A 23,642-nucleotide genomic window follows, 5' to 3' on the forward strand; every position below is an offset into this window, starting at 1 on the left:
ATAATTTAAATATAAAACACCTTCGAATTAAAACAAACATATTTGTTGTTTATCGTTTTGTTGTTAGCATATTTATTTTGATTTTGTATTTATGCATATTTATACATTCTTACAGCGGGAAAATAAGTATTTGACACATCAGCATTTTTATCAATAAGGGGATTTCTAAGTGGGCTATTGACACAAAATTTCCACCAGATGTAGCCATCAAGCCAAATATTAAGAAATCAAAACATTTAAGTATACAAGTTCAGTCATAAGAAATAAAGTGAAATGACACAGGGAATAAGTATTGAACACATGAAGGTAACAAGGTGCAAAATGGCATAGAAAGCCAGGAGATCACCTGAAATCTGTCAGTTTTCTCAGAGAGAAACCCTGCCTCCTATCAGTACTAATTGATATCAGCTGCTTTAGTCCTAATTGATGGCCTATAAAGGCTTCTCATTACCTAGGAGGCACACAGGAAAGACTTCATGATTGGTAAAAGCAAAGAACTCGCTGTAGATTTTTGTAATCTTATCGTTGAAAAGCATTTTGATGGGAATGGTTATAGGTGCATTTCCAGAAAAAAAAAAACATGTTGAGGCTCAGGCAAAGTTTGCGAAAGAGCATTAGGAGAAGCCTGTGGATTTTTGGGAGACTATAGTATGGTCAGATGAAGGCAAAATTGAACTTTTTGGAGAAGAAATGGCACTGCCCACCACCCCAAGAACACCATAACAACAGTTAAGTTTGGGGGTGGAAGCATCATGGTTTGGGGCTGCTTTTCAGCAAGGGGTACTGGCAGACTTCATGTTATTGAAGGCAGGATGAATGGAGAAATATACCGGGACATTCTGTATAAAAATATGCTGCCATCTACCAGAAAGCTGAAAATGAAAAGAGGGTGGACATTTCAGCAAGACAATTATCCCAAACGCAAGGCCAAGGACACTGATGTGGTTTCAAAGAAAGAAAATCAAGCTGCTTGAATGGCCCAGTCAATCACCTGACCTAAATCCCATAGAAAATCTAGGGAGAGAACTGAAGATCAAAGTTCATAAAAGAGGCCCAAGGAACCTTCAAGGTTTAAAGACCATTTGTGTTAGAATCACTCCTGAGCAATGCAGACGACTGGTCTCTCCATACAAGAGGCGTCTAGAAGCTGTAATCACCAACAAAGGCTTTTCTACAAAGTATTAAATAAAGTGTGTTTAATACTTATTCCCTGTGTCATTTCACTTTATTTATTATGACTGAACTTGTATACTTAAATATTCTGATTGCTTTGTATGAATTCAATATTTGGCTTGATGGCTACATCTGGTGGAAATTTTGTGCCCCTTACTGATAAAAATGCTGATGTGTCAAATACTTATTTTCCCCGCTGTATGTCAACATAATTTACATAATTATGCATATTGAATTGTTCAAAATGGTGTTTTAATCTTATTTTATTGATGATTCAGAATGTTATATTAGTTAACAACAAATAAATACAAGAATATTTAATTTGCTTTTTCAGTTAAAAAATCGATTAAATGAGTCAATGACTGTTAAAAATAGAGGTATTAGTATTATTTCATATATGCTATTTTCTCATTTATCACACTGGAAATGTAATGTCAAATTGAACGCGTTGCATCATGGGAAACAGTAAAGGATAAGCAAAAGAGGAAACAGGAAATAATTTATTACAAAAACACATGATAATCTGACAGTAGCCCACAATTTAGATCAATTTGATCAAAACCAAAGCCTAAGTGTTACATACTGTTGTTTTCTGTGTAATTATTGTCATCACAAGACATGTTTCACATTTAAAATAAAAAAATGTACAAGTGCATTCACTGTTTAACTCAAACCTAACCGAAAACGCAACAAAGACAACATTATGTACAAAATTAAACTTTGTCACGTAAATATTTTGAAGGGGATATATTTCAGATCATTTCATCTTCCTTCTTGGCAGCAGTCATACTTCGTCCACGTTCAATATCTACAATAAGAAAAGACGAGTTGTTTTTTGTTTACTAGAAGGACGTTATTATTAGTGTAAATATATTATTAACACAAACAAGTGAGTATCAGGTATACAATGTAACAGAACCTTTTGAAACACTACATTATGTTTTCAGTAACATTGGCGTTATGAACACAACAAAAGCACACAGGGTCACGTCCTTGACCCTATTCTTAAACATCCTAAATATTCGCATGACAAACACAGAGGTCACACACACATACACCAAACAAGCAGGCAGTTCTTATTTTGGCGAGCATTGCATGTACAGGTACTCTCATCATTTCCATTGCTAACTTCTTGGGATTACCCGAATGCGGGAATTATTTTGGAATTTAAACCTCAGCATTGTGGAAAACATTGTGTATTATGGGAGGAACATTTCATGGGGCGCTGGAGCCTTACATAACAGAAGACATAACATGACATAACAGTGACATAATGTCTCTCCCTTACATTTTTTAACCCTTTAAAGATTTAAAAAATGGACAGAAATTAGTTTCCTCTATTTAAAAAAATATTTGACTTTGGATGTTTTAAATTTTTTGGCCACTGCCAAATCCTCACCTTTTCTTTTTATAAGGGTAGTAAATACAATATTTTGAAGGAGTTGGCAAAGTAAAGCGTACCTGGATTCTAGTGTTGGTTACATGAAGGAAGAGAAGGAAATATATCCTCTCAGGTTATGAAAGCAGAGCATCAATACCTGCTGGAGATAAAACTATGGCCTGCAGCAGGTCAGAGAGAGAGATTATTCCCCGGACCACGTCATTTCTGTCCACAAGCACCAGCCTATGGACCTGGACACAAGCACCCGAGCAAAGAATTAAAAATGTCAAAAACAAAACAATTACATTTATTCTAAACTAAATAAAACAAAACATTAGTAGTAATCCTAAAAAAACAATTCTTCAAAAAGGTATTCATTCGAAAATTAGGCATCAAATCTACTTTTTCGAAAAACAGATAATTACATTTATCATAAAACAAGATAAAACAAAACAATTACATTTATTCCAAAACAAAACAAAACAATTACATTCATTCTAAAACAAAATAAAATAAACTAATTACATTTATTCTAAAACAAAATAAAATAATGACATTTATTCTAAAACAAAACTATTATTCCTATTCTAAATAAAAATAAAACAAGTATTTCTATAATTTTAATCAAAATAAAACAACATAAAAATATATATATAAATTAATAAAAAAATGAATACAATAACTCCCGCTCACCTCTGCTTTAACTATTCTGTCAATAACTGTTTCCAGAATCTCGTCAGGATAACATTTAATGACTCCTTCAACAAAACATTGTCTCCTCCGCACCGCCTCCTTCATGCTCATGCTCAAGTTATTGTACGTTTTCTGTGCAGCAAGATTCTGCCAGATAAAATAATGCCACAAACAGATCACTCATAATACACAAAGTACAGACATTATATTTACAATTGTAATGCAGACAATATTGGTCAAAGTGTTGGTTTTAAAACAGATGTGAAAAGAAATGAAAAAGACACTCACAATCACGTCAAATCTGGAGTACAGAGCAACCACCCTACCTAAAGAAAAACAGTCAAAGAAACATTATTGTCAGTTTCCTGTTTAAAAGCAGTAAAAACTTCTGAAACCTTGCATCTCTATATTTTTATAAGTCATCCTTTGTGTCTATCAATAGGTTAAGCAGTTTTTTAACCAATACAATGTATTTAAAAATGCTTGTCTACTTTGACAACACAGTATGTGATCATTTAAAAACAAGTATTTTTCCATTTCCTAAAACAGTAAATTTAGACATATACCTCATATGTCTAAATTTACATTTTTAGGAAATGGAAAAATACTTGTTCAGAAAGACATCGAGGATATGCATGACGACTCATTTCTCATTTATTTCGTATATTTTTCTTCGAGTTAAGCGTACCGTTCTCGTCCACCACAGGGAGCGCAGACACTCGTCGGTCCACAAACACAGACAGAGCATCATAGACAGTGGCGGTATGTGGGACTGTGGCTATATCTGTGAACGTTCCTATTCCCGCATCTTTAATTTTCATATGTAGGAAGCGTGGCTGTGGTATTGACGCTCCCTGGAAAAAGAAATGTTACGCTGTCTACAATCATAACAAAGTGCGTTAGTAAAATGTAAATATAAGGGCATAGGTAAAACAATGAATCAAGTGGTTTCCTTACAAATAAATAAAGGAACTTGAGGATTCTCTTATGGGTAAGTATGTGAAGGACGTTTCCAGAAGCTTGGTCGATAACGGGCAGTCTGTGGATTTTGTGTTTCAGTAAAAAGTAAACTGCATCAAAGAGGCTGCGTGCAAATTGTAAGATACACTAAATTAATTAAACATCCTTTGTTAAAATAAACTTGTTAGAATATAGCAAGAAATTAATGAAACTTTGGGAATAATCTTGTAACATATCCAAGATAACTCAATGCTACGTTAGTGACAATGTGTCTAAAATTTGCAGCAATGTTCAGCTTTCTGAGGTTTCAAGATGCTTTACAAACAGTAATGTAAGAAACATTGGCCCGGGAAAAAATTCTCCATACACACTACATTCAGACCAAAAGGGTTTTAAGATCAAAAAAATCTATTCTGTCAAGTACCCTAGAAACCTTAATGACTGTGATTCGACCTTGACGTTTTATTACCTTGCATCAGGTGAGATACTGATGAGACATTGATCTTGATATTGCAGGTAAACATCTACAAACAAGTAAACGACACAGAAAGCGAGACATTATTCATCTCAGTTAAAACAAAGCAGTCGACCTCTCCTATAATTACATGAGGACAGATAATGACAGATGTACGAGATTTATTGAGCTGCGTAGAGATGCTGCCAGGCAGCACATGTCATCCTAACATCTTTTGCCGAACAAGATATCCGTTGCATATCTGAACGTGCAACCTGAAACTAAGCGTGAGCTGAGGACATGTTTCCGTACTTAATCCTTTAGCAAATCATGTCCCATATAACAGGGGTTTTCAAACTATGGCCCGGGGACCCCAGGGGGCCTCCAGAACGGTGCAAGGTGTCACCCAGAAATTTTCTAGGACATAAGATTAAGCCAAAAATGACAGAAGTCCACAGTGTTTATCTGCTTTTTTTGCTATGGAAAGTTTCCAGAATTGTTCATATTTGAATCTTGTGAGCTTTTTCGGACTCAAAGTGAAATTGCTGCCGACTATTTAAGTTTAGAAACAAATTTTCAAATGTTTCTTTACACACAAAAAATTATAGATTGATATATATTGTAGAAAAGGGGATCCCTCACAAAAGGTTAATCATATTTGGGGGTCCCGGGCATCCTAAAGTTAAAAAAACCCTGCCTTATAAGACAGAAATAAATATATAAGTCCAGTATAAGCTCTTCTCTGGGTTGGTCACGTTGACTTATACAAGGGGAACGTGGTGCCAGCCTACAATGTGTGATGCAACATCTCAACACGATCGGAGATTATTTACTTTGAAATGAATCACCTCTCCATGTCTCAATCTTGTGCTCCTCCAATTCATAGATTTGAACCTAAAGATAAAACAAGTCGCAGAGTTCCCCATGAACACATTATTTATAGAAAAATCATGATTAGATAACACATTTATTAAATGTTCATGAAGAACAATGTAGCTGGATCAAACCTGAACCTTATCCAAAATGTGACTTTGCTTGAAGGACAACACACGGTTAAGACGACATAGTAAAAGAAGAGGACACGGATCGCTACCTACCATAGGTGACCTATAATACCGATGGAGAATGTTGATGAAATCTGTGATTGTCAGCATACCTGTGCAGACAAAGAGGAACAATCTCCTAATCTATATGAAATGATTCACATAACAACATGCACACATTAAAGGGACATTCATTTTTGGGTGAACTGTTATTTTAAGGGGTCTTACCCACAAATCTCTGCAGTTTGTTGTCCCAAAGCGGGGCAGCCCGCAGACCGTTCGCTACTAAAGCAAAGAAGGCTTTCTTCACCTGCGTCAGTACATTAGATGCATAAGAACATACGTTTAAAAATCTTCAACTCATTCTGAATGAATCATTTACAATGACTGTTTAACCTGCAGTGAGGTGTCAAAAATGACCAGTTTGCAGCTGGTGGGAAGAGCATCATAACAACAGTGTTTTTTCATGAAGGTCATGTAAGCTTTTGCATTGGGGTCAGGATCCGCGGGAAACAGGAGACCTGCATTTTGTGCTGTGACACACAACAGACACTCAACACACACACAGGTCACAGTCCTGTCTTACATCCAGATGGCATGCAAAGGATTTTTTTTAGATTGTAGATACATTGCAAAGTACATATGCATACACAGATTTTTAAAATCAGTGTTTATTTCCATACCTGTGATGTTCATTATATGGTTTTCATGGCAATCCTCCTGTCAGAAAAAGAGATCATGTTTAATGTAATGAATGTTTATAATATGTGACCCTTAAACACAAAACCAGTCTAAAGTAGCACGGGAACATTTTTAGTAAAAGATAAAAATACATTGTATGGGTCAAATTTATCGATTTTTCTTTCATACCAAAATCATTAGGATATTAAGTAAAGATCATCTTCCATAAAGATATTTTGTAAATTTCCTAACTTTAATATACAAAAACTATTTTTGTGAGATGGCCTGCCACATCGCCCCCGATTAACAACTTCAGAGGCAATTTTCTCAATATTTTGATCTTTTGCACACTCAGATTCCCGAGATTAAACGGTTGTATCTCCGCCAGATATTGTCATATTATAACAACTCATACGTCAATAGAAATCTTATTTATTCAGCTTTCAGGTCATGTAAAAATCTTATTTTACTGACCCTTAAGACTTGTTTTGGCATCCAGGGTCACATATATACATGAATTAGAAGCAAACCATTTTTCATAATGTACACCATCAACATTTTCATGACATCACATAAAAGTGTGATTTACAGTATGTCTTAATTCAGTGGGATTGAACCATTCAGATAACATCAGTACACGCAGATACCATTACAGTTTACAATTCCCATCAAATACATTTCAACCTCTGTAATGTTTTTTTTTAGCAGTGATGGTCGTTTTCGTGAGGTCCATCACCGTCAAACTCTTAATTTGGTGTTTGTATTCAATTTAAAAACGCGTCTTGTCTAACGCATGCAACACACCCTCATTATCACCCACAAACAGAGGTTCACCCTGCTGTCACTAACCTGCGTGCTGTCCATTTGTGTTTGTTCCCTTGCGTTTCCTGGCACCGCGCATGCGCGCTGAAAGACAAGACGCTCCGTTTAGACGCAAGAGGGAACCAAGCTGAAGCCAAGAGAAGACTTATTTTAGGATGTTTCTGTAAGGACCCGGTTTAAAGTGGCTTGAAGGTTTGACACGGGTCGACAGCGCGAGAGCTGGTATGTAGGAGCGCGCAAGTTATTCCAAATATAGCGCGTGCCCTCTGCGATATGCGCGCGACACTCTTTCACTGTATGCACGAGCCCCGTTAGACGCAAACGTTTGGAGGGGGCCAGAATGAACTTTGTTGAAGTGTCACAGATATATTTTTAAACGGTGTATTTTGAATAAACATTAATAGAATGTGTGTATATATATATATATACACACACAACTGTTTGGCCCGTGACAAATGGGAGCCTTATTTAACATAGTTTATTATTAACCTATAAATCATTAAGATTGATAATTCTTGACCCTCCTCATTATATTTAGATTCATATTATGCATATTCAACCCGGTTAAAAAAGGAGTCTCTCTTTTAAAAAAAAAGGCACAGTTACGTAACAGCTGGCTGGGTGAAACGTAACTTGAACATTGCTGGTGGTGACGTAATGATTTTGCACCGAAAAAAAGAAAAAACATGAACATAGCATGCTCACAATTTAAAACACGAATGACACGTTTTCTGTGGTTATATGCTATTTTATTATCATTTTGTGATCGTTGCAGCTTTATATCGTTTTCAGTTTGTACAAAATTTACAAAATTAGAACAGGAAAAAAAGTAGTTGCTAGATTTACATGAGCCATCAACAATTAAGGAGATATGTTCTCAAGAATTTACCCTAAACCAGTTAAAGGGTGTGCATCGAGTCCAATTCTAAATAACACATCACTCGCTAAAATACAGAATACACCAATCGCATAAAATAAAGCCAAAACTGAACTCCGCAACCATGTTTTGATCAAACAATGAACCAGAATCTATTTATTGAGCCTGTTTGGCAGCACTAATACATCACAATGTAAGAATATAAAAATATTGAGGATTGAAACGGCATGAAGTTGACTGCCACATCCTATGACAAAGGTTTTTGTTTTGGACGAGGTAAAGCGTGGCATCAACTATCAGCGTGTGAACTTTGTTGTTAAAGCATTACCAAGGATTTCATCCTTCGCACACATACTTCAAAACTAATTTATCTAATTGACACAATGCTGTTTGCGAAAGCAAAACTAGCCAAAAATGTACACTAATTCCTGACCTGAAAAGAAATGCTGTCACAGGAAGGAGCTTCACAACAATACATCCTTCCTGAGCAAATCTACGGCATGTTGTGCAAGGTAAGGCAAACAATTCAAACAAAAGCACGCAGTTCAACTTCCAATCTCTCACTTTGGGGGTTGTAATATCTCTCCGAGCAGTAGGTGTCGATGTTAACAACTTTGTTCTTACGATTATTTTTACTCTTGACACTTTTGGAGGATTTATGTATCCAACACCAGAACCCAACTAACCCGTCCACAAAAGGAAAATATAGAAAACCTTTCCGTGAGCACTGGATCACACACATCAAAAATAAAACCGTCAACATTTCTTTGAATTAAGCCCTTTCTGCCCAACATACTTATATACCCACCGCAACCTAAATGATTGCTCCCCACAAAAACAACGAAAACCAAAAGAAGTTGACTGCGTATGTAAACAAAGCTGGTTCAATTTGCTACAAGAGAACCCTTGTAGCCTAGCAGAAATCCTCGTCTAGCCTGGCATAAGGAGAGATTGTGATTTCCCGAATGGCAAAGTAGTCTCTCGGCAGCATGGGTGTCTCTTAAATGTGGGCGTTGCGCTGAGGTGGGGGTCTAGAAACACCAGGTCTTCGTTGACAGGAGCCAACCCAAACCAGGGTACCGTATGGAGGTTACCCCACAGAGAGGAATCAGTAGTCGTGTTTTTGCGTCCGCGGCACTGAAGGGGCGGGAAACCTTGACAGAACCCTTCAGAATGAAAACAGTCTTGTTGTTGGTTGTGCGAGGGGTTAGGGTAGGTCAGTGTAGAGAGGATAGAGCTCCACAGACACAGCACAGTGTTCCTGCTCATGGATGTGGATCCCGGGTGCTCTGATGTCACCGAAGCGTGCAGATTAAAGCTGTCGTTGGTCAGGGTGCAGCAGCGGAGATCTGATGTCTGGTTTGGAGTGTCCAGTGAGAGATTTGGAAGAGGTGCTGGTGTCTCAATGGACGCGGGCTCTATCAAGCCCAACTGAGTGCGACTGGTGCTGGGAAGACGAGCAAGAAGGTGGATCATCGTGGAAGATGCGATGAGACCGGCTACACTTGTCAAGTAAAGGAGACCCAACATACAGGTAACCTGCAGGAAGGTGGAGAACAGCGAATTAGTCTACCGTTGCAAATATCTTTTGATAGCTTTGAAACTTAACCAAAACTGACACAGATTTGATTTCTTATTCAAGAGAAATTAATAAATGCAGATTGCAGACACACTGCGGAGTTGGATGTCAGAACGTCATTGGATTTCCTGTGTCGCAATTTACACCGAACCGGATGTGACTTGTGTTGGGACACCAAACAGAATTTAAGCTCAATATCTCACCTTAGTAAAGTGCTGGTAAATGCCGGTAAATGCTTCTTTCCAATTGGATTGCTCTAGCAAAACGCAGAGATCCGTGTAGGTAAACCATCCCCGCTTCATACCTTGCCGCTCTGCAATGCTACAAGGGAAAAAGACCTTCAAAATATTGATCTTGTACAAGCAAAACATGCAAGAATAGAGGTCTTGAACTTTGTCACATGTTTTCAAAGTTCACTATGACATCATCTCTCAGAACTACTCTTCCACGTCCAAAGAGACCATTGATTGAAACTTCAAGCCATATTTACATCAGTAATGTAATGCAACTTTGTCTACTCAATCACCTTGAGCTAATATAGAGAAAGAAGGGTAAATAGTTACTTAAATAGATAGCTATGCTAAATTTTAAGACACCACAGCAGAATTAACTTTTTGGATGTAATACAGAATCATAACTGACTAAATAAAAACTATGATTTTAAGGCCACGTGTCGGTTTAATCTGAGATGAGCTCTTATGAAATGCATTGACCAACCTGCCTTCCATCTGACTGAGAACTTTAAAGAAATCACTGGGTTCGGCGAAGAGGTTCCAATCCTGTGAAGGTAAAGTTCTTGTGTCAAACCATTTGTCAAACAAAAGTTGCAAGTAGCTCAATGAATTTATCCTTATTATGGAAGGACAAGAAAAACTATAGGTTTGAAGTTTAAGGAAGGGTGGAGCAGTGAGCTTACGATTGCGCTCAGGAAGTTCATCTCTAAAATGTTGACAGTCTTAACATCTAATTTAGCCGCAGTGCCCCATTCATCGTTGAAAACCTCTTCTTCCTCTCCTTCATCATACAAATATTTACTGGCAACCATCTAGAGACAACAGGAAACATTCAGAATTTCAATTGAAGGAATAAAATAACAGATAAACCAACATAGAACTGTTAAATTCTAAAAAGTGAATCAGTATACTGAAAAGATAAATATAAAGAGAGACCTAAAAACACAAACACAAATAATAACCAAAACCCATTTTAAGACAATTTAACGTACCATGGAAATTAAAAAGAGGTCGGAGGACGAGATCTTTTGCAGGTATTCAGGGTTTCTGTGTCGGAGTCTTTCAATGTATATCAAGGCCAACATCATGGCACAGGGAGATATACATGCTTCCCTGTAACACAGAATAAATAAACAATTTACTTCATGTGTTTGTGTATATATGTGTATGAAAACGGCTGTCAGATAAAACTACAAAATCAAAAGGAAAGAAAGCGACAGGGCGGTTTTACCTGGCCACATGTGCAGCATATTTCTTGTGGAGTTTTCGTATAGGACTTGGGGCCGATTTCTGGAGCAGTTCCACAGCAATATCTTAAGCGAATAACATTTCAATTATTTTTAAGATTTCACACATTTTCTTGTTCACTGATCTGATGAACAAATCTGAGACTCATGTCATAAATCAATAGGATTTGCAGAAAACCCTGGAGACTTTGCCCAGTATGACACCATGACAATATTTGAATGTTATGGCTAATGGTTTAAATGGATACAACAAATGATGTATTAACATATTTTATTAAACCATAGAGGTACAGAAAAACACAGGTAGTGGTCATGTCTGGTCTCACGTGTTGACTCACCTGTCATGGGACATGATAGAGCATCCAGTGGACTGTCAGAATCAATCCCATAATAAAGACGCTTCCTCACCCTCTCAGACCATTGCTCATGCTCGGGCAGAAACTGATGAATATAAAGATTATTATTACAATACAATGCAAACATGATTGAAACAAAAACTTATTTTACATGCAACCCTCCCATAACGAACAACTTGACGTCCTATAAACATCCAGCTTGATTTTATAAGCTTTATAATAAGATATCGTGAAGCCACAAATGACGAATAGATAACATAACTAACGTGCGTGATGACATAACCACAATAACGTAAGCTTGTGTAGAATTACTGCTTAAAGCGTAAGTTCTAACATTAAGGCCTATCAAGCCCCGGTCTAAATTAATACCGTAACTTAGCTAGTTGCTGTATAACAGACTGACCTAAGGCCTTGATTGTTGGCATTTCGCTAGATTTTCACGTTGACCCGTCGGCATACAGCAAAATATAAAACAAATGTATAGATATAAATTAAACGTCCATTAAAGTTGGCGCGTTACTCGGTTTCGCGGGAGGAACGAAGTTAGCCGCTAACCTAGCACAACAAAACGTTACGTTACAACAACAACGCACTGACAAAAAAGATACTGACCGTAAACTCCTGAAAGTCAGAAAAGATGAACGTTCGCTCGTCAAACAACTCATTGAAATCCATGTTGTGCTTTCAGCATAAAGTGTAAAAGGCTGAAACGCGGAAAGGGCGAGGGGTAAGGCGTCGTATGGGCACCCTCTCTTGCTGCCGTAATGGTTACGTAAATTGCGTTGAGATTGCAGAATGTCAGTTTCGAACGTAAACGCGATCGGTACGTACGATACGGATAGATTCGGCAGTACAGGGGTGTGGTTTTACGGTACACCTTGTAGTGCTCTCGGAAATTCGATAATCCCCACTTAAACCCGGAACTAACGTTTCGATTTAGTAATATTGGAAGTATTTAGTGACATTAAACATTTAATGTTAATGTTACTAATGATTTTGTAGCATTAAAAGATTGCAAGTATCTGCTAATATTAAAAGAGCACCCTTCCATATTTTGTTTCCGGGTTTAAGTGGGAATAATCGAATTTCCGATAGCTCGTAAAGCAGGATTAGTTTATGATATCTATGTATAATAAACACACATATAAAGATATTTGTGTTAAAATTATAGTTATGCAAATAGAACCATTTAGTAAAAAAACGTGTTGCCACATTTTTACCATATAATAAAACAATGTTTATTTTATAAGGGAATTATCTGGGAGTATTGAGGCTTACAAAACAAAACTGTATGGGAATATACTTGAAATTAAAATACAGTATATGAAATAATTAATTTCCTTATACTGTAACCAACTGCTTATAATATTTAATAAAACGGCAATTATTTTTGATTGTTCAATTGATTGATTGATTGTTCATTATTCAATATATTGTAATATGTTAACGTTTATTAAACTATGTATTTATAAAAATGTATATTAAATTACTTAAGCGACAGTTAATATGGGAAAATATGAATGGGTTTGGCCTGTGAACCTTGCATGATACATGTTTATATGACAATTTATAACTCAGTTAACCAATACAGTAGTTGTTCATGATTATGGTATGTGAGATAACAGTCATAAATTAAAAGCTCTCTGACCCCACCCTTGTTGCAAATACAATTTTGTTGGTCCTTCTATATGATAAAATTACACAATTTAATTGATTATAGAAATATTTTATCATTCATAAGTGATTGTTCAATTGTTTGTACACAGATAAAGAATGATTATTAATGACCGGAGCTGATGTTTGTTACAGTGCACACTCATAAATATCCACTTCTAATAAAATGCTTGAAATATATTAGCTGTAGAAACATCATATGCTGATTACAGTGCATAGTAAAGATTGAACAGTGGACACTGTGGAAAATTTTTACTTTGTGGCAAACACATGTATAGGCCTAACCAAAAAGTGTTTTCACTAAGATCTATATCTGAGCATTGTGAGGTTGTCAACTCGTGCCAGTAACCTTGGACTTCGAGTCACTTACAATCAAAATCAATCAGCATTCTCACTAATGGGTCACCAGCCCTGAAACCCACCCTTAATGTGTTGCTCTCATGCATTGAGGTGACGAAAGATGACCCGTTTAATTGTTATCAATTTACTGTATAAGGGGAAACACCTCAAATATCTTTTCAAAGTCTTATGGATGGGAGTTCACAAGCCAATGAAACTGCATTGTATGTGATCAAATACAAAAATGTGACATACTCCTTCAATTAAGTACACTGAATTAAAAATGTCCCCTTGTGGCTGTTATATATTTTATGCACTTTTTGGGGTATGAGGTTGTAATTATACAACATTAACATATGAAGACAAAACTTGCTTTATCATTGTCACAATGTCCACAATATAGAAGGTGTTAAAATACCAGCAAAAGCTACAATTCTAAGAGCTTTGGAATATAAAAATGATTAATTCGGTGAATGCGCCACCTATTGTTAAAAGTTTAAAAATAATGGCAAATCTCAGTCTTTATCCATGATTTACACATCAATTTAGCATGTCTTTTTAATGATGCTTTCCGTTAGATTTTAGTTTTATATATACATATTAATTATAGGATTGTGTTTGGTATTGGACAATATTCTTTTAATACACTTAAGATTACATGGCTTAAACATTTTAAATGCTTTAGTACTATGTAGTTAGAAGAAAAACTATAGTTCAGGTTTAAATATTAACTCATATCAAGAGTTATCTGTACATTTGTCTGTTGCTGGAGGTGGGACACTAACAAGTTTGGTCTGTAATCTGATTGAGATACAGTGTGTTTATAAATGAAGTCAGACTTAAATCAGACTGTAGACGGCTGTGGTACAGCAACAAAAACAGAAGCATGCTGGGCTCATGTATTTCAGCTGTGATGCTCTTGGTTTTGACAGGCCAGGACAGGTGAGATTTTAAGGTCCTTATGATTTACATAGCAATGCAATGTACTAAAAGCTATAAAGGTGCAAAACAATGAAATTGTTTATTAAAGTTTTCCTTATATAGAGAATATGACGATTACTTTAAAACATGTCGATTGTTTAAGTTAGGAAGAATTGACGACGGGCGCGCCTCCGCCGCATTACTACCTCAGTGTGTGTATTATTTTCTAAGAATTCAACGAACATGAGTCAATTATTCCGCTTATACAACGGTAAACACACCACAAGACGTTGTCCAGATGTTTTATCTCAAGACATATGTAAGTTTTTGTCCCGTAATGCACTTGTAGGTAGGACTATTTTCTTACGCATTTCATCTGAAGCCGTGTTTTTGTTATTTTTGTGTTTTATATTTAACCCGCTGATTGTGTCATGTAGTTTGTTTGCCTTTAACTTTTTATAGGCCTATATGCTTTAGATTTTCATATGAACAGTCCTGTACAGCGCTCCAACATTGTTGTCCATAAATATTAATACTTATTTCTTCTCAGAACATGTCATTTTGTCAGTTGTAAGATCTGTGTATTCAGTGGTTGAGAGCAGGCTACAGTATACCTAATTAAGTTAAACTTGGCGCAGTGATATGGAACTGTAATTCGGTCGACAGATCTGGAACTACTTCATAGGTGTGGGTTTACCTGAAAAATAAATAATGCACACCCGTGGAACGTTGGTCAGCCAATCAGAATGAAGCATTCAATTCATGGTATTAATTAATAATAAAAAATGTATTCTTAAAAAGAATATATATATATAAATTCATTAATCATAAAACTGAATCATATAAAAAAATAATAGATAACATTTATTTTATAAATACCAATCAAATGTAAATACTGATAGGAAATCTATCAGAAAAAAATATTAAAAAACTTGAAAAACTTGAGAATTAAAAAAAATCATACTGAATAGTTTTTCTTTTTTGAAGAAATGTGAAAATGCTTAAAGTTTCTGTGAAAGTTGTGTTTAAAATGAGAGAATAGATGTTAAATGAATATACCATTCAAAAGTCATTATAATAAATATAATGCTTTCCTGTAGCTCGGTGGTAAGAGCATTGCATTAACTTTGCGCAAGGTTGTGGGTTCGATCCCATGGGATTGCAAATACCTAAGTATAGGGTTAGCGATGCATAATTGTAAATGTAGATGTAAATAAAAGACACCATGAAATGTTTGCGGGTATATCTGGATTCCCTTCACAGAGCTCACATAAAATACCTGTGATCAAATCTGACACAGATTATGATTGATTTCTTTTGGTTCTATTACAGAATTGTTGGTGGACTGGAGCACAAAGCTCATGACTATAATAAGTATCACACTATGGATGAGGTGAGATTGTTCTGCATTCTCTCATGATGCCGATGGTTCAGTAAATGACCAATGCATTTATTGCTCTGATAATTCCTTCGCACAGATCTCAACCTGGATGAGTCAGATTGAGAGAGAAAATCCAGACGTTGTCTCCAGTTTCATATATGGACAAACTTATGAGAAGAGGAACATCACATTACTAAAGGTAATGCCATTTTGTGTACCACTTAGATTTAATGCCACATATTGTGGTTTATGGAGGTTTGACATGAAAATGTGCTGATATGTCTTTTGAGGGTGGTCTGTAAAATCTGCCACTAGACGGCGCTCATTCAAAACAAATATGTTCAAAAAACAATAATGGCGTAGTTTGCTGTGAAGGGGCGTGGAATAATGTGAACTATCGTCTTCAATTTCAACCCTAATAATCAATCAGACGTGAATGAGAAATCTCTTTTTTGGATGATGTTAAGTAATGAGGCTTCATACATATTGCGTTTGATGACTTGATTTTATTTCCTTATAATGAATTAGACGTAATTCATGAAATGTATTTATTCCTATTTAGTCAGATGATATAAAAACACTAACTGCTTGTTCTGTTAATATGGGACTCGTGCTAAATTAAGAAAAATACATTCAAACAATAAGACTAACCGTGATATAATAATCATACGTATGATATGACGCCATTGACAGGCGACTGCCAGACTTGGCCGTTTCACTGGTTAAAATGACAATTTTCTCACAACTTACAAATAGCTGGAAACATTTGAGATATTGTAAGTTCCTCAACTAAAACAAAATGTATAACACTGGCCTTGTGGTGTTTGAATATTTTACTGCAAAAAAGTTACAAACTGCACCTTTAAGGGGCCTTTTAGCCAAACGTTTCCCAAATAGGTAAATCTTGGACCACAGCATGTTAAAAACTAACACACACAATGCATTTAGATTACTTTTGTGATCCTTATGAGAAAAAGTAATGCACAGTAATAACAAGGGCAACACAATGGCACTCCAAGATACTTCAAATACAGCAAACAACACAACAAACTGTCTCATTTCTATGTAACGTTCTTGCAAGTAGCTAGAACAAATTTTGTTGTATCTTAATTTACAGATTGGCATCAACAGCACCACACCAAAGAAAGCTGTTTGGATAGACTGTGGAATCCATGCCAGAGAGTGGATCGCTCCAGCGTTCTGCCAATATTTTGTGAAAGAGGTAAAGTGTCATTACAGTGATTTCACGATTCATTATTTAATATCTCATTTTCTAAAAGTTATGATAGTTTTGAACTGTTTGCCTTCATTTGCTGAAACAGATTCTTGGCTCCTACAAAACAGACTCAAAGATGAACCTGTTGTTGAAAAATCTTGACTTTTTCATCACTCCGGTGCTGAACATGGACGGGTATATTTATTCTTGGAAAGACAACACAGTGAGTACTTCTAGGTTACATACAGATCTAATAAAAACTTGATTATCGGTTGATGGTTTGCAACACAATATATAACAGAATTAGTGATGTATTTTAAAGACTCGACTGTGGAGGAAGTCCAGGTCACCGGGCACTGCAGACTGCGAATGCATCGGCACAGATCTCAATCGCAATTTTTACGCTAACTGGGGGAGTAAGTTACGCTTTTCAAAAATGAAATGTTGAGACACAGTATAATGCAAGTGGACCATCATCACATCAACTTGCCATTCGTTCATAGTGGTCGGGATCTCCAGAAACTGTTGCTCGGAGATCTATAACGGTAAGAGAGCTCTATCTGAGCCGGAAGCCGTGGCCGTCACTGATATTTTGGGAGAGCATCAGAACACGATTGTCTGCTATCTCACCATCCATTCTTACGGTCAGCTGATCCTCGTCCCCTACGGACACCCAAACATCTCAGCACCGAATTACAATGAGCTTGTGAGTAGGATAAAGAACCAAATACATTGGGGGTAAAATAGAATTGGAAGGATAAACGGTAATAGATGTGCATGTCTGTTAATGTGTTTGTAGATGGAAGTAGGTCTCGCTGCAGCTAAAGCCATCAAAGCAGTTCACGGGAAGGATTACAGAGTGGGTTCTTCACCTGATGTGCTCTGTAAGTATATTCTGTGAGACACACCGCGATGTCATAAGTTAAATCATTTGATACAATGACATTTTGTTCTTTTGTTGAATGACACTTATGACTGCATTCAATATTTTTCACAGACCCAAATTCTGGTTCATCCCGTGATTTTGTGAGACTCATCGGGATCCCCTACTCCTTTACGTTCGAGTTACGAGACAAAGGGGAATACGGCTTCCTTCTCCCGGATGATCAAATTCAACCCACGTGTCAGGAGGCTTACCAGGGTGCAATGTCCATCATCAATTATGTCCATGCTAAGACTTTTACCAGCTCAGCAATAACGCTAACCGCCATGTTGTGGACAACACTGATGGGTTTATGGATCTCAAGCCTTAATGGATTTTAAAATGCACTTTGTTATGAATGCAAATGTTTAGCATGTTTTTTAAATGGAAGGCCTATGTACACAGCAATTCTATCAGTCATAACGTACAAATGACTACTAAAGAAATTAGCATCAAGGTTATTTTAGATTTTATGTTTAAATAGAAAATTTCAAACCGAGAGTTGGAAATGAATGTGTATTAGAAAGTAAAAGCATTTCATTGTAAAACAACAGAAGTTGATGATCATGCTGCTTTTGTAAATGTTAAATGCTGTTTCTAACAGGGTTCAATTGCTCATTTACTTTCTAAAATTAAGTAAAATTAAATCAGAATTGCTTTTTGAATTTCCTTTTATGCAACATTTATGATTGTATATGCAGTGGTTCTAAAATGTGAAGGTATGACATTATTAAATGACACAATACATCAAATCAATTGCCATTGGTTCAGAAAGGTTAATTCTGGTCCAAAAACCTATGTTTGCAGATCCTACTTTTTAAATATCTAATTCAATTTTAATAGAGGCATAATTGCTCAAAATTTAAAGTATATATTTAATGAAAAAATGTAAAAGGGTCTTAAAAGGTTGAAAAGCAAAGACATGGTAAAAAGTCAATGTTTTATGTGTGGTTTGCAGAGTCTTCCATGACCAGCTGATGGCAGTACATGCACAGCTACACTTTTGTAGGACTGTATAAACCGCTGTCAACATAAGACCCTTCAGATAAGATTAAAACTATGATAAGCATAAGCTATAACTAAATAAAGAGAGAACGACTCGTTTTAATAAGATCAGGAAACTCCACAGAAGTTCAACATTTCATAGAATAATGACGGATAAGATCTCCCTTGTCAGGCTTTTTCTACCATACACAATGAGGCCTATTCTAGACTCAGTCAACCAGTTCACCATCCATCACTAGATGATTTAGAGAACAATTCCCAGAAAGATCCAAAGTGCAGATACCTCTCTTTAATCCAGCAAAAAGCGAGGACCGCGCATTACCGAATATGTGGGGAAGGGGTGTGGGCCTTGTTTGTGTCCACACGGTGGAAATCAATGGGGGCCTATGTTGTTTGGTTATCAACATTCTTTCAAATATCTTCTTTGGTGGTCTGCAAAAGAAAGTCATACAGGATCGAAATAACACGAGGATGAGTAAATGATGACCGTATTCATTTTGAGGTGAAATCATCAATCAGTATCAAGACGTTTATTCCATTCCATTCGTCCTAATACTGACCATAAGAATGTGATTTTTGAAGAGCAAAAGTGACACAAATCCCTCTTCTGTAACTAAATATCGTCATCATCTCAGTCACGTGACTCCAGCCATGACAAACGCTACAGACATCAAATACAAATCTTTTTAACTTTCATGTCATGTCAACTAATGCCTTTATCTTTGGTATTTATGTATTAGTTTTGGCATTTGATATTTATACATACGCTTAGGTTGCAGACGCACAGTCAACTTCGAGTGTTCATAGACCGTCTTTGACCGTTCCAATATGGCGGACGGTTTACAGCTATTGGGCCATGTGTGTTCATAATCTATGCGCACATTCTACCAGAAACTACTGTACTATGATAACGCTCCACCTTCAAGTACTGGAACGATGAAAACAAAGAGTTAACGAGAAAACACGGCGATCTCTCCAAGAGATCTCTCAATCTCCGTCATCTACATGCTGGCCCCATATGAGAAAGACAATCTCTGTTTAGAGTAGATCCTCCACATGAATAACGTGCATGAGCGTTACAGTACAAACAACAGCCATCCATCACAGCCGTGTGGTGTGACATGAAAGTAATACGATCGTCCACTGGGCTCCAGCCAAACCTGTGAGGAGCAGGACACGGGGAGCGCTGGAAACAGCCGTCAGAGTTGACGTTTAGTGACAGACGCACAGCTGGGCTTCAGTTTCAACTTTATTTGCAAAATTAAGAGAGGATTGGTTCGACAACGACAGCGTCGCGTGCTTTAGCGCTACGTGCCGTGGCCCTTCATGCTTTGCGCTGCACGTGCCATCATCTCTGCGAACATTAAAGCGAAACCATCAGTCAGTGTCAAAACGTTCATAACATTCCATTTGTCATAATACATCTACTGACCGTAAGAATGCGATTTCTGAAGCGCAAACGTGACACCCTGTAAATCGTCATCATCTTAGTCACGTGGGGACGTGTTCTTTGTGACTTAAATCGTGAGGAAACTCATTACTCTTTCATAGCTTTTTACATCTTTGGCCATTTCTTACTCCTGCATTTATTTTGGAGATAAAATATGTCACACAGAAAATTTGACAAAAGTATGACCAGAAAAATCATGCGAACAGCGTAGCTGATCATTTGCATTTTTTACAGATTTTAGTATATTGACATATTTGAGCACTAACCGAGATACTGATGAGATCTCTTGGGAGAAAGAAATAGAGATTTAGTCCGTACAGGTAATACCCCAGCCCAGATAGCACAGGTACATCTGTAAGATGTCTGCTAAAGATCTGGAAAACATCTGCTGTGTAAAAAGATCTTAGAAAGAGCTGTCGAACATCCATTCTGAATCATACACATCTTACAGACATCTTCTTGAGGTCTATATATGACATCTGACAGCAGACGTCTCAGAGATGTAGAGCTGATGAGCAAACAGCATCTGCCAGATGTCTTGCAAATGACGTCTATTTGATGTCTGCATTTACATCTGCATGACGTCTCTGAGACGTCTGTCAGATGTCTTATACAATACATCTAGAAGATGTCTGTAAGATGTTTATGATTTAGAATGGATGTAAAACTGCGCTTTCTAAGATGTTTAGCAGATGTTTTCCAGATCTCGAAATCTTTAGCAGACGTCTTACAGACTTAGGCTAAATGTGATAGCTGGGTAAGGAATGTTTTCTTTAAGTTCTCTCTTAAAAAATGTGTTTTTGCCACAACGTTAAATGAGCATCATTACATTACGTGTCAATGCTAAACATTCTAAACATGCTGGTATACATTTATATTTGAACGTTTAAAACACGTTGAACAGTTTTGTAACAGGAAATGTTAGCAAAAAGTTCTCAGAACATATTTTGTTAGCCGAAGGAAAAGCTTCCACCTCCATTTAATTTGAATTCAAACTCACTTGCACAGAGGAGAAGGAATTGAGATATTAATGAGATCTTGTGTGCTTTGTATAGCAACTTCCCATTTTCCCAACTCCCACATAACGCTATTACTTCCTTTTCGAACCCGTCTGTCCAAGCATGATTTGAGGCTAGACGTCTCGTACGCCTTGTACAAAACCTTCATAAAATGTCATTACGACATATCATACAGCATATGATGCCTTATTATTGCAGTGCGCCCCTCACAGCCTGCCCACGTGCCACACGCTCATCAAATCCACTAATGGGACTGTGACAGCTCTGCCGCCCACCTCTGTTTCCATGACGACTGCCACCAAGACTGCTTGAACCAGATCTGAGGCGTGTTTCTGCCACCCCGAAACGTTCTGCTTTCTGTCATGTTCTCCAGAAGATGCTTTTCGGCTCGCCACTTTGTGGGCTGATGGGGCCTTGTGATCAGCCACCTGTTTGATTCTGCCAGATCCTTGTTAGCGACTGATATAAAGTTCGGTCTCGACTCAGATCCGGATGTCAGACTGCAGTTGTAATTGGTGGAGGCCTTGTGCCTAAATGGGAGAATGGAAGCTTAAAGAGAGAGAAAATGCTTGAAGTTGGACTTGTAAACTTGTTTAACAATCTTAAACCTTAATATAATCTAAACGGATGAGTTATAAAAAAATTCACCCCCCTCACAGTTGTCATGAAGGGCAAAATTACCTATATAGACCAAAACAATTCTTTGTTATTGATTTGAAAGTGCACCATCTAGCGGTTCACATATTCCATATTGTGGCTTTAAATCCCTTTGGGACCCAACACATGACACACAACACCTTGCAAAGTAAAAAGTGTATATTGACTATATTTCTGCACTGGATTTTGTTTTGTTTATTGTTGGAGATGACCGGTGCGTGTGTATTTCTGGCTCAAGTGGGGTTTATATGTGTGTGGGTTTTGGCTTATCCGGTAAAAGATAACGCTTTTAGAGGGACCCGAATCCTAATTTCCTTGCATTGTGTCAAATGTTGAATATGAGAACATTTCTTGCACTGCACTGCACTTTTATTCTCTGAATATTTCCCTGCTTTTGAATCCTTTGCTCTTTTTAGCTCTGTTCCAGATCCCCTTCGTTGAGCAGACATGTCTGTTTCTGCCTTTATCTACCTCTTGTTTTGCAGGGAAAAGAGATTTTTTTGTTACTTAACAAAAGAATTGATCTGCCAGTCTCGACTCATGGTTAAGACATGGTAAAATTCAAATCTTTTTTACATTATCCAGAGATTTCTATCTCCCTATCTGCAGAGGCTGCGGTATTTTCACCTGCATTTTCATTCAAACCACATGACGACAGATTTACACAAAAACGCAGCTTCTTACCAAGCATAATCTCTTCAATGGGTTTTGATTAACCATATTGGTTTATTTATAGTTTTACATAAATAAATTCCTATTGTTTAGAGTTTTTATGTTGTGATTAACTTCACAAAAAGGCTCTAAAATACCATCGTATTAATTCTCTCCTGTTCATACAAAAATAATCTTGCTTTGTGACATGGCACACAAAAGGAGATATTTTGAGAAATGTCTTATGGTTTTGTGTTCATACAGTGGAAGGCAATGGGAGGGGGTTGTTTGGATACCAATGTTCTTCAAAATATCTTCTATTATGTTTTGCAGAAGAAAAAAGGTCACACAAGTTTGCAATAAATGCAGAAAAAAAAGCAGATTATCAATCGTAAGGGTTTATATGTTGGTGTGATTAACAGTGATCTTTAAAAGCTGAATCATGAAACTATTATGTTTTGGCAGATCTTGAGCTCCTGGGTCTCTTTAATGTCCAGTATCTGATTCATTTCAATCCACATATAATTCAGAGCGGTTACACTTACAGGACACATACAGTAAACACCACATCTTTACTCTTTTCCCACATTTAGGGTTTTTGGTCTGTGGAGCATTGCTTAATTCAAACCAGAACATTGCAAACCGATATTGTTATGCATAGTAGCACTAAAACGTTTATAAAAATTGCTTCCATTATTGGTTTAACCTCATCTGTAAGTTGCATGGATAAAAGCATCTGCTAAATGATTAAATGTAAAACATCATTCATTTAAGATGTGAGGGTGTGCTCGAAGACACTAAACAGGCACACAGATAGTCTGATAAGACTTTACTTACACCTTAAACAAAAACACAGCGTTTTTTTTACAGAATTTCACTGTTCTTTTATTAAAGTTTTTTCACATATT

General features: G+C 36.8%; 3 protein-coding genes across 7 annotated transcripts; 1 reads left to right on the forward strand and 2 right to left on the reverse strand.

Annotated features, from left to right (window-relative positions):
* Positions 1 to 1,577: 1,577 nt before the first annotated feature.
* On the reverse strand, positions 1,578 to 7,598 carry prkag3a (protein kinase, AMP-activated, gamma 3a non-catalytic subunit). 5 transcript variants are annotated; one of them, XM_056737588.1, is made up of 13 exons: positions 7,235 to 7,598; positions 6,388 to 6,424; positions 6,101 to 6,285; positions 5,933 to 6,014; positions 5,759 to 5,817; positions 5,510 to 5,555; positions 4,677 to 4,731; positions 4,205 to 4,331; positions 3,936 to 4,101; positions 3,536 to 3,573; positions 3,248 to 3,394; positions 2,712 to 2,805; positions 1,578 to 1,981 (listed from the first exon to the last, which is right to left on the reverse strand). In XM_056737588.1, exons 1-13 carry the CDS (start codon positions 7,247 to 7,249, stop codon positions 1,926 to 1,928), a joined length of 1,107 nt encoding a protein of 368 aa, XP_056593566.1. In that variant the 5' UTR covers positions 7,250 to 7,598; the 3' UTR covers positions 1,578 to 1,925. The 5 variants fall into 5 exon arrangements, 4 of the variants coding, with proteins under 4 accessions (XP_056593566.1, XP_056593565.1, XP_056593570.1 ...); XM_056737587.1 differs by having other exon boundaries at positions 1,579 to 1,981; positions 5,495 to 5,555; positions 7,235 to 7,597; XR_008905408.1 differs by having other exon boundaries at positions 1,580 to 1,981; positions 2,635 to 2,805; positions 5,495 to 5,555; positions 7,235 to 7,532.
* Positions 7,599 to 7,920: 322 nt separating this feature from the next.
* Positions 7,921 to 12,280, reverse strand: cnppd1 (cyclin Pas1/PHO80 domain containing 1). The gene is made up of 8 exons (XM_056762590.1): positions 12,112 to 12,280; positions 11,482 to 11,584; positions 11,128 to 11,209; positions 10,889 to 11,009; positions 10,580 to 10,708; positions 10,381 to 10,442; positions 9,867 to 9,984; positions 7,921 to 9,623 (listed from the first exon to the last, which is right to left on the reverse strand). Exons 1-8 carry the CDS (start codon positions 12,172 to 12,174, stop codon positions 9,015 to 9,017), a joined length of 1,287 nt encoding a protein of 428 aa, XP_056618568.1. The 5' UTR covers positions 12,175 to 12,280; the 3' UTR covers positions 7,921 to 9,014.
* A 2,118-nt stretch (positions 12,281 to 14,398) lies between these two features.
* On the forward strand, positions 14,399 to 18,293 carry cpo (carboxypeptidase O). Its single transcript, XM_056730207.1, has 9 exons — positions 14,399 to 14,454; positions 15,766 to 15,826; positions 15,912 to 16,013; positions 16,932 to 17,036; positions 17,137 to 17,253; positions 17,353 to 17,446; positions 17,534 to 17,736; positions 17,830 to 17,914; positions 18,028 to 18,293. The coding sequence occupies exons 1-9, from the start codon at positions 14,399 to 14,401 to the stop codon at positions 18,291 to 18,293; spliced, it is 1,089 nt and encodes a 362-aa protein (XP_056586185.1).
* The last annotated feature ends 5,349 nt before the right edge of the window (positions 18,294 to 23,642 follow it).

The sequence above is a fragment of the Triplophysa dalaica genome, chromosome 2, assembly GCF_015846415.1.
Source record: "Triplophysa dalaica isolate WHDGS20190420 chromosome 2, ASM1584641v1, whole genome shotgun sequence".
Lineage (NCBI taxonomy): Eukaryota > Metazoa > Chordata > Actinopteri > Cypriniformes > Nemacheilidae > Triplophysa > Triplophysa dalaica.